The sequence below is a fragment of the Macaca mulatta genome, chromosome 4 (assembly GCF_049350105.2).
Source record: "Macaca mulatta isolate MMU2019108-1 chromosome 4, T2T-MMU8v2.0, whole genome shotgun sequence".
Lineage (NCBI taxonomy): Eukaryota > Metazoa > Chordata > Mammalia > Primates > Cercopithecidae > Macaca > Macaca mulatta.
In genome coordinates, this window is record NC_133409.1 from 137,956,340 (window position 1) to 137,969,547 (window position 13,208).

Genomic DNA, 13,208 nt, shown 5'->3' on the forward strand with positions numbered 1-13,208 from the left:
TCCACCAGCCTGGCTGTCCTCACTGTATCATGGTCATCCCATCAGGGTAGGTCCCAGTGCCTTTCTTTCAGCCCCAGGTTTCCAGGAGGGGTTGTCCCTGACACCACACCAACCTGACCTTTACATCCAGAAAGCCTTCTCATTCCCAAAACCCCCTTTCTCACTGACATGGCATTTTTCCTGTGTTGCTGTCTTCACATGGCACCCTCCTCTGTGTCTCTTCTTCTTCTAAGGACACCAGTCATATGGGGGCAGGGTCCCATGCATTTCAGTATGACCTCATCTTAATTGAACGAATTATATCTGCAACCACCCTGTTTCCACATGAGGTCACATTCTGAAGTACTGGGGGCCAGGACTTCAACATGCCTTTTTGGGGGACATGATTCCACCTACAACACTCTCCTTGCCTGGCCCCAGTCTGGCATGGTTAGGCCACTGGTCTGACCACGTCCCACCTCTGCACCGGAAACGGGGAATGCTTTGAGCTAAGACTCTGTTCCGGAGTACAGTCTTCTCTGGAGTGTATGATGGCTGAGGACAGGGACTTTCAGGTCATCCCAGTGCCCCTCAGCCCTGCCTGGTACTAATCAGGCACAGAACAGGTGTGAGAGCACCCAGTGGGATCAGAGAACCTTGTTCCAAGCTCCGATACAGGAGCCGACCTTGGGCGAACCCTCCCCCTTTCTCCTTTCTGGGACTTCATCTCCTCATCTATGAGAATATTAATTATGGTTTGTTATTATGTGCCAAACACTGGGCTAAGAACTTCCTGCTTATTTAATCCTTAAAACAGCTAGAGGCCATGACATTGCTATTCCCATTTTATAGATGAGGAAAGTGAGGTCCAGAGGCATGATACAACTTGCCCAGGGTCACACAGCTGTTAAGCGGTCGAGCCAGGATTTAAACCAATAACTTCAGCTTTCTTTTCTTTTTTTTTTTTTTTTTGAGATGGAGTCTCGCTCTTTTGCCCAGGCTGGAGTGAAGTGGCGTACTCTCGGCTCACTGCAACCTCTGCCCCCTGGGTTCAAGCGATTCTCCTGCCTCAGCCTCCCAAGTAGCTGGGATTACAGGTGGCCACCACCACGCCCGGCTAACTTTTGTATTTTTAGTAGAGATGGGGTTTCGCCATGTTGGGCAGGCTGGTCTCGAACTCCTGACCTCAGGTGATCCACCAGCTTCAGCCTCTCAAAGCGCTAGGATTCTGTACAGGCATGAGCCATGGCACCCGGCCATAACTTCAGCTCTTATCCGTGTCTTCTGCTGTCCCCAGCTGTGAAAGGAGGAAGTGGACTTTGGGGATCCTGTGGTCTCGCCTGCCCACTCCTGATTCCACTATTGCACCTCCTGGATGTCTCTAATGTGATCTACCTGGACGTGAACTCTGTGACAAGGTGCCAGGGGCTCGGTGCAGGCAGGCACGGGTGTTCCTCTCTATTACAGCCTCCCACCCTGGGGAAGGGCTGTCCTCAGGACTCTTGCTGTGGGTGCTGCTTGGGCATTATCTGGAGTTTCACATCTGGAAACGCTGGAACCTGGTTTTGAACTTCAGGCCGTGCAGGAAAGGGAAGGCATGCTGGGCAGATGAGGAATGAGGGGGTCTCGGCTAACCAGAGGTGGGGGCTGAGGTCTGTCCAGGTCACGCTTTGCAGACAAGGGGGCTTGCCAGGCAGATGGCAGTGACGTGCCTGCCCATCCATACAGAAAACAGGCTTCGGGAACACCGGGAAGCCTTCACACAAACCAGGGTGCTCCTTTCAAAGCCATGCCAATTTTTGCCCAACCACCAGCAGGCACTCCCTTGGCCCCAAAACTTTGGGGACTCTATCTGGGAGTTCATGTTTCACAACACTGCAGATCTGACATACATATGGAGGCTGAGGCCAGGACCAAGGCCTCAACTTTCACCTCCACTGTCACCAGCCCATCCTCCACCCACGGCTCGCTGCCATAAACACTGGCCCTCCAAGCTGTGTTTGCCGCAGCTCTCTGCAGCCTGGGGCTGGAACTTGGGCACTCTTTGCTCCTGCTCCTTGCTGGCGCCTGGGCAATCTTTATCAGGGTTGCTGTGTTTGCTGTTCCTGCTGTTGGTTTCTTGTTGACTTTTGTGGAACCTGGTTCTCCTCCTCCTCTGAGGTCTCTTTTCTTCACTCTAGAGTTCCTTTTTCTTCCTTTTCTTCAGGGTTGCAAAGCGATTTAGTGACAGAATAGGGACTGGAATGCAGGCCTCCTACAGTACATGCTGTGTATGCATGTGTGTGGGTGTGGACCATGGCTCTGTGGGCCTTTGCAGCATGGGTTACAGTAGTCACAGGACCTTTCTTCAAGAAGGTGAATTTTTTTGTTTGAGACAGGGTCTTGCCCTGTCACCCAGGCTGGAGTGCAGTGGCATGATCTCGGCTCACTGCAGCCTCCACCTCCCAGGTTCAAGTGATTCTCATGCCTCAGCCTCCCAAGTAGCTGGGATTACAGGAGTGTACCACCATGTCCAGCTAATTTCTGTATTTTTTGTAGAGATGGGGTTTCATCATGTTGGCCAGGCTGGTCTCGAACTCCTGAACTCAGGTGAGCCATTCACCGTGGCCTCCCAAAGTACTGGGATTACAGGTGTGAGCCACCGCGCCTGGTGAGAATGTGAATTTGAGTTGGGTCTTCGAGAATGGGTAAGATTTGACTGGAGGATGGGAGGGGGCTTCTCACTGAGGAGATCACGCCCTCCTGGGGAAGGGAGATGGGCTGGGACCAGGCTTACTTTGAGGTGCTCAGACGGGCCTTCATCCTGGCCCAGCATGGACCCTGTGGCTTTGCATGACCTTTTCTCCCTGAATCTCTGTCCCATGTGTGTTGCTCAGGGACTCCAGGGAAGGATCAGAGTGGGCAGGGCTGGTGTGGTGGCCACCTGGGCACAGGGGCCCTTCCTGCCTCTGAGATACCCCTGAATTCTCTCCCCGGCCCCACTCGCTCCTCTCCCTGACACAGAAATGAGACACTGAAGAAGTCCCTTGCCCAGCGTCATGCAGGGACCTCTCCTTTCTTGGACTCAATCTCCTCATCTATGAGAATATTAATTTTGGTTTGTTATTATGTGCCAAACACTGGGCTAAGAACTTCCTGCTTATTTAATCCTTAAAACAGCTAGAGGCCATGACATTGCTATTCCCATTTTATAGATGAGGAAAGTGAGGTCCAGAGGTATGATGCAACTTGCCTAGGGTCACACAGATACCCTCCAGATAGGAGGGTGGGGACCCTGCCCAGGTACCCAGGGCAGCTCAAGTCAGACACCTGCCTCAGAGCTTTTCTCTTTGTTTTTATTTTAAAGGAAAAAAACAACAACAAAAAAAACCCCAAAACAACAACAAAAACAACAGTGCAAAAACCCATTTTCCAGTGTCAGCCTTGCCCACCCCCACCCCCAGGCCACCCCAGCTCTCAGCCTGACTCTTCCTCCCACTCAGCACCCCTCCCCTCTCATGCATCCCCTAGGGGCTGGAGGCTCCACTTCCCTGGAGGGCTGGATCCCAGGAGGAACTGTGGGGTGGAAAAAACCGGGGCGGCGGGCGGCGGGGACAGCCCCAGATCCACCTGTCCCCCAGGTCTCCAGCCACCAGCACCAGGCGCACCGGGTACTCCTCTCGGCTCTCATTAACCCTTTCCTGGTCATGCTACTAGCTGGGGAGGGGTGGGGGGTGCTGATCTGGGGGAACTCCCTCTGCACCCCTCTTTGCCCCGGGGCCGGCTCGGGGCTCTCCTCACTGAGGTTGGGGGGCTCCCTGCCTCCCTCCATCATGGGGGAGAGCGGTGAAATCCCCAGGTTTAAATACCTTAATGAAAGCAGGGGCTGGGGAGAAAGGGGCTTTAGATCTAATAAATTATTAGCGTTTTAGTGTCCGTGGGAGTAGGGGTGGGGTGGGGCAGGATGTGGCCTCCAGGGCCCCTCCCTCCCCTTACTGGTGAATCTCATTCTCTATGAGGCTGTCCTCGCAAGACTGGAAGTCTGTGTCCGTGAGGCCGTCAGGCGGCATCAGCAACTCCTCATCTTGGGATGAGGATGATGGGGGCTCATCCCCTGAGCTCCCAGGAGCCCCATCCCCATCCCCGTCCACCTCTGAGTCCTGCAGCACCTGAGCGATGTATTTCTGAAGGGGGAGAGGAAATAGGGGCAAGGTGAACAGCTACCCCTCATGGATGGGGGGAACACCAGGGCCTGTAGGACAGCAGAGTGGGCAGGGCCCTGGGAGGCGGGGGCAGCCCTCCAGGGAGACCAGCTCTCTCCCTGCCCCCATGGGGTCTGGAACAGGTTCCCCTTTCTGCAGGACTAAGGGAACACTGGGCTTTGAGGCTGAGTCTGTCAGAGGCCCCTCCCAACTCTTGAGGGCACTCACCGCAGATTTGGGGACAGCAGCAGCAGTGGAGGGCCGTCCATTGCTTCTGGGGTCCACAGTATCTGTCTCCGTGTGCTCAATCTTGAGGAGCCCAGAATGAGTCAGGAAGTGGGGGCATGTCCTCATCCCTGATCATGGCCCCATGCCCGCTTGGCCCTGTTGGTACTGCCCTCAGCCCTTGCCAGCCCTGGGACCCTCTGTATCCCCTTGAGCTCCTGCCCGCAGCCATCCCCCCTGCCACCCTCGCCCCACACCTTGTAGTTGTGGGCACTGAGGTATTTGAAGTGTCCAAAGCAGACGTGGCAGAGACAGATGACGATGGTGATGACCAGGACCACGAATGTGAACATAGATGTGGGAGCTAGGAACCCTGGTGTTGGGGGGGCAAAGAATGGGGTTGCTATCTCCTGTGGGTACCCCCAGGGCCTCCCCACCCCAGCTTCTGATACCCTCTGAATGCAGTCCTCACTCTCCCAGGTGCTACAGCCTGGTCCCGGCCTCTCCCAGGCCCCTTGCCCGCCACCCCCAGCCATGCGGCTTCTCCTATGGCCTGCTCTGCCTGGACTCTGGCTGGAATCCCCTCTGTTCACGCCCCCGTTCCCTGGGTAGGGATCCCTCACCCGTGCGCATGGTGGAAAAGAAGAGCAGCCAGAAGAGGCAGAGGATGGGCGCGGCTACCACCTGGTTCACAGCCCCCGAGTGGATCTTCTTGTCCAGCTTGGCCGGCAGGTAGGCGTAGTAGAGATTGTACCTGTCTACCAGGTGCTTCAGCAGCATGTACATGAGCCCTAAGGGAAGCCACATGGGCCCTGACCTCGGAACCAGTGCCGCCGAACCTTTGTGTGTCTGTCACAGGTTGTCCTGGTCCTGAGAAGGCCGAAGGGTTGGCCCCCTCCTCCTGCCCGGGCCCCAGGACGGGATAGTGCCCCATGCCCCAGCCTGATCACAGAACTTCAGCTTCCTCCGCTCCAACCCCTTCATTCTGCACTCCTCATTGGGAATTCTACTACTGGAAATCTAGTCATCTGGATCAACAAGCATCTTCTTAAAACCCATATCATTTTTCTCTATCCCTGTCCCTAAACAGGTAAGTATAAATTAAGGGACAAGTTCTATTTCCCTACAGGTTGAGGGATAGGGAGTTTCTAATGAGGACAAGGAAGTTAGTTTGGGAACCTGGAGCCTTCAATAACCAGGGAGGGTTGGTTAAGGAGTTAGGATGTTATTGGGGAGGAAAGTAGAGGCTACCAGTGGGGGTGATGGTTAAAGAGAAACTGCTAAACTTCAAAAAGGAGGAGAGACCTGGCCAAGTCACATAGTTCAGATACAGCAGATTATCTCCATGAGTGGCAAGGACTCATCCCACCCTGGAATCCAGGTCTTTCCTGAGTTTACAGGATGGTGTACAAGTGTGCACATGGATGCCTGTGTGGGAGTATGTGTGTGAACATGTCAGCACATATGTGATCTGTGTCCAAGCACATCCCACTGAGGGAAGGCACAGGTGTGGGTGAGTATGGCCATGTTGGGGTGACTTTGCCCTGGGGACCACATGCCAGCTGGGTCTGGCCTGAGCTGATGGCTCTCCCCCTCCTCCCCACAGGCCAGGCCCCAGACTGAGCCAGGGACCGGGCGGGAGCCCCGAGGGGCCGGTCTCCCAGCCGGGCCCTGTCCACTCGGGGTGGCCTGCCTTCCTAGAGTGGAGAGGGTGAGGTCCTGGGTCCCCCCGAGCAGGGCCCAGGTCCCGGCGCGGCGGTGCCTACCGAAGGGCACGATGATGGGGCAGGTGATACTGTAGGTCATGACCACCGTGAAGACGCACATCATCCAGGCGTAGGCTGCGCCAAACTGGAACTCGTAGGCCTGATGCTGGGGGGGAGATGGGCAGGAGGATGGCTCAGGGAGGCAGGGACTGACCAGAGGGGCAGGGAAGGAGGGAGCGGGAAGGGAGCCAGGACCTCTGGGGCCAGAAAAGAAGCCATGGGGAACAGGACCTAATGTCTAGGGTTGGGTAGGGCAGAGCAGATGGAGAGAGGGGCTATGGCTGAGAGGAGGCTCACGGCGGTTGCAGTGATGGGGCATGGAGAGGGGCCTTCAAGGGGTCGGGGCCTGGCAGGTAGGGGGTAAGAGTTGGGTGGACTTGGGAGTGGGATGCCCAGAGCCCTCTTATTAAGACAGAGGGACCCTAGTGCTAGGGACCCAGATCTCCCCAACTCCCATCATAGAATGCTACTGTCAGAACTGGCAGGGGCCTTCAGGGTTACCTATGTCCACCCATGGTGGAATACGAAGGCCCCAGATATGGGAAGGGGATGGCCCGGAGCCACCGTGAGTCAACTGGACTCCCCAAGTCTCAGCCCTCCTGTGCCCCTCAACCCTAGCGCGATGGCTGCTGTTTCTTGTTGGGCCACCAGGGGGCACTGTGCGGGCCGCTGCTGCCCCAGGCAGCCGTACCCGCTTCACGTTGCGCCTCTCGGCGGCCGAGCGCGCCAGGCAGAGCCGGATCATGTACATGAGCAGGCCTGGGATGCGCAGCAGGTCCATGGCGTTGCCGATAAAGGCTGAGGCAATGACGTAGTTCACGAAGAAGGCGCCGTTGTCGGGCAGGAACACACACCTGCGGGCACCAGGTGCTCCAGCACTGCACCCTTGGGGTGACCCGGTGGCGGCCCACCCACTGCCAGAACTACAGCACCCCACACCTCCACCACCAACATGCTTCTTCCATGTGGACACCCCCAGCTTAGCCCCCCAAGCACCTGTGCCCGTTCCCCCCAGAGACAGAGTGGCAACAGACAGCTCCAAGAACTTGTGCCTCATAAAGAGCCATGGAGAGAGTGCTCAAGACCACCTAAGGCTACCAGATCGTTCAGGAGAGAACTGTCCAGGATCCCCAAAGACAACCCAGTGAGACCCTCAACCCAAAGGCTGAGCCCCAGGAACACCCAGAAGATTCCCCCACTATGACCATAACTCCAGTTACCCCCCGAGTGTGACGTGAACCTCAGATACCTCCACAAACAAGCTTTGAGACCCTTCCCCCGACATCTCTGGGGGAGCCCAGGAACCTTTGTCAGTGCCTGAGATGCCCCAAGTGTGAGTCAAAGATCACCACAGATGGCCTAGAGCAAAATCCCTAGAGTCTGTGCCCACAGCCATGATGCATGACCCCCAATATATCCTCACACGATTCCCAGAGAAGATGCCCATACAGAACTCCATAGGCACCCCCTGAATAAAAGCCTGAAATGTTAGAGATGTTCCCAGAACTTGTACCGCTAAACACCCCGAAGTGTAAGTCCTTTAGCACCCCTGCCACAGACACCCCCACAGTTATAAGGCCAACAGCCTTCCACAGATACCCAAAAATATGGGCTCTAGAGACCTTCAGGGATACCCCTGGTAGCCTCCAAGTCACTCCCTAAGTATGACCAAGATCTCATAGAGCTGGCTCCCCAAACCTCCGAAGTGGAACTTCAGAGACGCCCAATGTTAGTCCCAGAATATGGGTACAAGATACCCCCACAGAAACTACCAGAATGTGGACCCCCAAGCCCCAAATCTACCTTGAGGGTGATCTTAGCATCCAGACAGTTAACAGAGAGTGAACACCAACACAGACCCCAGGGACTTCTACCATGTATACACACCCGAGACACCTTGTGGGTGCCTTTGGGGTAACCCCGCCAGATCCTCTCTCTTCTTCCCCCTCCAGGGGTTGGAAGCTTTGTTGCACCCTCCCATGGCACTGGCAATGTCTCTCAAGCATACCCATCCCTGCCGGCTGGTCTCCTTCCCCAGGGGCCCCAGTCACTCACTCAAACCGAATAGCTGCCTCCGCCAAGAATTTCTTATCAAAGAGCCAGCGGAAGAAGAGGTCCAGGCTGGAGGCAAGCACAGGAGAGATGGGGTGGGGGCTGGAGTGGTGCAGAAACACCAGGGAAGGGGGAGTCCCTCCGCTGTGAGCCACTGGGGAGACTCCTGGACATGGGGTGGGTAGCTCAGGAGGCCTGGGGGTGGCCAGGTTTCCCATCTTGGGCCCCTTGCCTTGTAAGGGAGGTAGGGAGCCTGAACTGCTCTCCTCTCCCTGTCCTGCAATCCCCCTACCCTGGCTCCTCTCCCATCCTCCTCAACTCACCTGCTCAGTCCCAGCGAGGGCAGAAGCAGCACCATGAAGATGAGGAAAGTGTAGCACTTGTGCATGGTGGTCCTGTTCTCCCCAGAGCTGGAGGGAGGGGAGCAGGGAACGGTACAGGTCAAGGGAGCCCAGGCCCCAGACGTGCTCCCCCAACAATGACAATGTCCAAGGAGTGTCCCCCGGGAAGAGTGGGCCTCCCAAGGTGAGGGTGCTGGGCACTACCCCTTCCCTGCCAGCTGTGCGACTGCCAGGAGCCTGAAGGGCAAAGTGCTGCCCCGTGAGGACGGGTCGTTGAGGGCAGGCCACAGCAAGGTGTGGTGTGAGTAGAGGCACCTTACCGTGTCCAGTGGGCTTCAAAGAAGGCTGAGTAGTAGACGATGGTGGGAAGCAGGGCCGAGAAGCACCACAGCAGCAGGGTGGGGAAGAACTGGGTGATGATGGGGTTCTGCAGCAGGGCACAGGGTGTGTCAGGCAGGGCAGTCTAGGGGACCCAGGTGGCTTTGCTTATGTGCCTCCTCCTCAGCTGGGCCCTGGGCCTTACAACTCTCAAGGCGCCCGTGTTGGAAGTCCAGAACATCTGGAGGTCTGGGGTGAGGGTGGGGGCCAGGGCCATATGTATAACCCCAGGGTGAATAATACTGAGAGTCAGCATTTGCTGAACACCTACTATGTGCTAAGCACTGTTGATGTACTTTCCATGTTTTCATCCTCACAATAATGCTGTTACCCCATTTGACAGATGAGTAAACTGAGGCAAAAAATATTCAATAGCTTCCCTAGGTAGCAAACCATGAGGTAGGGATTTGAATCCATGCAGTCTGGGTCTTATCTATTACGCTATTATCACTGCTTGTGATTTGCAAACTGTCCTTCTTCAAACTCTGAGGTTCTAAAGAGGTATGCTCTGTGCACGGCAGGAGGGGTGAGGGGAGGCTAGGCGGCTGTGCATGCCACCCTACTGTCATCGGAGCAGCCCTGCTTTTCCACATTGGGTTTCACGCTGATAAAGAGATCAGAATCGAAGTCTAAAAGCCACTGATCTAGTCGAACCCTTCCATTTTTTCAGTTAGAAAGACTGAGGCATGAGGGAAGGGGACTTCTCTGAGATCAGGACTAAATGCAGGCTCTCTCTCTTCCCTGGGTGTTTCTCCAGGTGTTGCAAACCTAAGGGTGACCTCTCTGAGGGGGAAGGTGGCAGGGAGCCCAAGGGAAGTGCACACAGGGGTTTTTGGGAGCTCGTTGGTGGCAGGGGGCTGGAAGAAGCAGAACGGGCTGGGCTGGGGGAAGAGGGATCAGGGCCTGGTATCTGTGTTTTGTGACCCAGCGTGGAAAGTGAAAGGGGCATGGGGCCTCACGTTGAGGTACTCCACAGGCTTGGTGACGTTGAACTTGTCCATGGTGGTGATGATGATGGCTGGAGTGGTGAGGAAGAAGAGGAGGATGAAGAGGACAACATTGATGACCAGGCAGCGCAGCCACCAGATGAAGCCTCGGATGGAGAGGTGCTCCCTGGAAAGGTTGGGGGCAGTCACTCCAGGGACCAAGGGCAGGATTGGCCCCTAGTGACACCAAGATACTCCCTCTCCTCCCCCTACCTACTGAGCCCCCCCCAGGCCTTGGAAAGCCTGCCCTGCCACCTGTGTGCTCACCAGTAGATGTTCTGGGGGTCGGGGGCGTAGGACACGGTCCAGTTGGAGATGTGCAGGGACTCGCTGCAGGATGAGGGGCGTGGCTCCCCGCGGCAGGTGCAGCCCTGGCATTTACACACGTTGAAGTCCTTCAGGATGCTAGAAAGATGGGCACTGGTAACCACAGGCCCACCCGGAGGCCACACTGCTGGCAGAAGGCCATGAGCACAGGGGTCAGGGAGCCCTGGCAGGCTGCTCAGGGCCGAGGGCCAAGCTGGGGACTCACATGGCGGTGATGGTCTCATTGTGGAAGGTGACAAAGGCCATGCCAAGAGGCTTCTCATTCACCTTCTCCTTCTCCCGCTTGTAGTCTTCCTTCAGCTTCTGCTCCAGCTTTGTGTAGTACTCAATGGCCTCCACCTTTGTGGGAGGGTTAGGGCCAGGGCCTCCAGTTGGAAAGCCAGGCCGGGGCCTGCGGCATCCAGCCCACACTGACTTGGGGCTTTCTACAAGCCAGGCACTGCTCCACTAAGCATTTTTGTTTTTGAAACAGGGTCTCGCTCTGATGCCCAGGCGTGAGTGTAGTGGTAGGATCTCAGCTCACTGGAGCCTCAACCTTCCAGGCTAAAGTGACCCTCCCACCTCAGCCTCCTGAGTAGCTGGGACTACATGTGTGCAGCACCATGCCTGGCTAATTTTTGTATTTTTTGTAGAGATCAGGTTTTGCCATGTTGCCTAGGCTGGTCTCAACTCCTGGCTCGAGTGATCCACCCACCTCAGCCTCACACAGTGCTGGGATTACAGGCATGTGCCACTGCACCCAGCAGCTCTAAGCTTTTTTACATGTATTACTCACTTTACCCTCACAACACTCTCATAAAGTGGGCACATTAACCCCATGAGGAAACTGAGGCACTGAGCAGTAAGCAACTTGCTCAAGTCCCCAGAGTCAGTGGGTACAGCACAACATCGCCCTTTTGGCTGACATCTTCTAATTTGAGGTTTGAAAACCTGGTCGCTGTAGGGACATCAGACAAACCCAACAGTGGGAACTGAGGCTTCAAGGATTCCAGGGACAGTTGGGGACTCACTGAGGGCAGGGCCCCAGCCTTGCCTCCCAGGACCAGTCCAACCCGTCCCCAGACTCAACAGCCAGCCTGCGTCATACCTGCTCACAGCCTCGCACCACACAGCAGCAGAGGTGGCCGCAGGGCTTGGGGTTGATCATGGTGGGCACGTTCTCTTTGCTCTGGAGGTTTGTGAAGTACAGCTTTCCCCGCTCGGCCTTCTTCCTGTGGGACCCAGATGTCTGGTCACCTACATCTGGGGCTGGGGTTGGCTCAGCTTGGGGGTCATCTAGCTCACGCCCCAAGGACAGGAGCTGTCTTGTTCTTGAATTTGTTTAGGATACATGCTTCAGATGTGGCCACACCCTAAGGTCTCCCCACCCATCCCCAGAGGGCCAGAAGTTCTTCCTGCAGGCTGACCTAAATTTCTCATACTGTAGCCAAAGAAGGGCATGTCCTCAGATGCAGTGACGACCATGGGCCCCCTTCCCCTCACAACAAACTCTAACCTCCAGGCCTTGCTCTTTCCAGAGCTGAATTAACAGGCCTTCCAAAGAGTTGGATTAAAATCAAATGCCCTAGGAAAAAATCTAGCAGGGGAGCCTGTGTGGTAGCCAACATGTCCTCCACAATGGCAGGGGGCCCTTGGTGTTTCCCTTCCCTGCCCGCAGTCCCTTACCTCTCTGCATCGAGGAACATGAGGCGAGCCACGTTGTAACACGGGCGGGCTTCGAGAACTGTGCAGTTGGGGTAGGCTTCCCTGAAACACAGTCCATGTATCATCTTGTGCAGGGACCCCACCCACCTGCCCCTGACTTTCATCTAAGACCCCATCACCTTCAAGAAACACATCTCCGGCTGGATGTGGTGGCTCACGTCTGTAGTCCCAGCACTTTGGGGGGCCGAGGCAGGAGGATCACCTGAGGTCAGGAGTTTGAAACCAGCCTGGCCAACATGGTGAAACCCTGTCTCTACTAAAAATACAAAAATTAGCCGGGCGTGGTGGCACATGCCTGTAGTCCCAGCTACTCAGGAGGCTGAGGCAGGAGAATCGCTTGAACCCGGGAGGCGAAGGTTGCAGTGAGCCAAGATCACACCACTGCACTCCAGCCTGGGCGACAGAGCGAGACTGTCTCAAAAAAAAAAAAAAAAAAAAAGACAAAAAAACCCCACAGCTCCAATTCAAGCTGCCTTTTTCTTAGTCTACAAAACTGAGAGTTCCCCAAGAATAAAGCTTTGCAGTTCCTCCTCATGCTTATCTGAGTGGGGAAGTGGGAGCAGAAGGCCTGAGCACTGTGTGAGTGCAGGCTGGGCTGACGAACCAGGATGTGCAGGGACACACTGCATGCAGCTGGGAAAGCCTGGGCTATGATCTGATTCCTGTCCAGGGCTGTGACCTTTAGGTTGAGAGAAACTGCATCTAGTCATAGGCTATATACTTCCTTAACTCTGTTCCCAGAAGACCCGGTCACAGCCCAGCACTTAGCCTTGACCACAGATGGACCTCAATCAACCCATAACCCAGTCTACCAAATGATCTCTAACTTTGGCCCAAGATAGACAAGAGATTGATCCTGACCCCTGACCAGGGTGAGGGTGACCTCTAACAGTGGCCAAAGACTGAATCTTAAGCCCACCCTGGCCAAAGACTGACCTTAGACTTGTTACCCAGACCCAAGACTGACCTCCTAACCTTGACCCCAGATTCATCCCTACCTTGACTTAAGACTGACCAGAGAGAAACTGTCACTGACTCACTGGTACCTGGTACTGGGCAGGACTTGAAGAATGCTTGCTGAGTGAAGGAATAGTTCATTTGTTTGTTTGTTTGTTTGAAATATTTTGAGATGGGGTCTCGTTGTATTGCCCAGGCTGGTCTTGAACTCCAGGGTTCAAGTGATCCTCCTGCCTCAGCTTCCCAAAGTGCTGGCATTACACTAGTGAGCCACCATGGCTGGTGGGAATAGTTTCTTTTTTTTTTTTTTTC

General features: G+C 55.4%; 1 protein-coding gene across 6 annotated transcripts in view; it reads right to left on the minus strand.

Annotated features, from left to right (window-relative positions):
- Positions 1–3,300: 3,300 nt before the first annotated feature.
- TMEM63B (transmembrane protein 63B) overlaps positions 3,301–13,208 on the minus strand; it is a 29,239-nt gene continuing 19,331 nt past the window's right edge. For all 6 annotated transcript variants that reach the window (XM_028847509.2, XM_028847511.2, XM_077999838.1 and 3 more), the window contains 14 exons: positions 11,901–11,981; positions 11,323–11,446; positions 10,441–10,574; positions 10,176–10,313; positions 9,882–10,035; positions 8,865–8,971; positions 8,527–8,613; positions 8,207–8,272; positions 6,843–7,005; positions 6,152–6,257; positions 5,009–5,176; positions 4,643–4,758; positions 4,389–4,469; positions 3,301–4,142 (listed from right to left, as the gene is read on the minus strand). In XM_028847509.2, the coding sequence (XP_028703342.1) occupies positions 3,951–4,142; positions 4,389–4,469; positions 4,643–4,758; positions 5,009–5,176; positions 6,152–6,257; positions 6,843–7,005; positions 8,207–8,272; positions 8,527–8,613; positions 8,865–8,971; positions 9,882–10,035; positions 10,176–10,313; positions 10,441–10,574; positions 11,323–11,446; positions 11,901–11,981 (1,717 nt within the window). In that variant the 3' untranslated portion in view covers positions 3,301–3,950. The remainder of the gene's footprint in view (positions 4,143–4,388; positions 4,470–4,642; positions 4,759–5,008; positions 5,177–6,151; positions 6,258–6,842; positions 7,006–8,206; positions 8,273–8,526; positions 8,614–8,864; positions 8,972–9,881; positions 10,036–10,175; positions 10,314–10,440; positions 10,575–11,322; positions 11,447–11,900; positions 11,982–13,208) is intronic.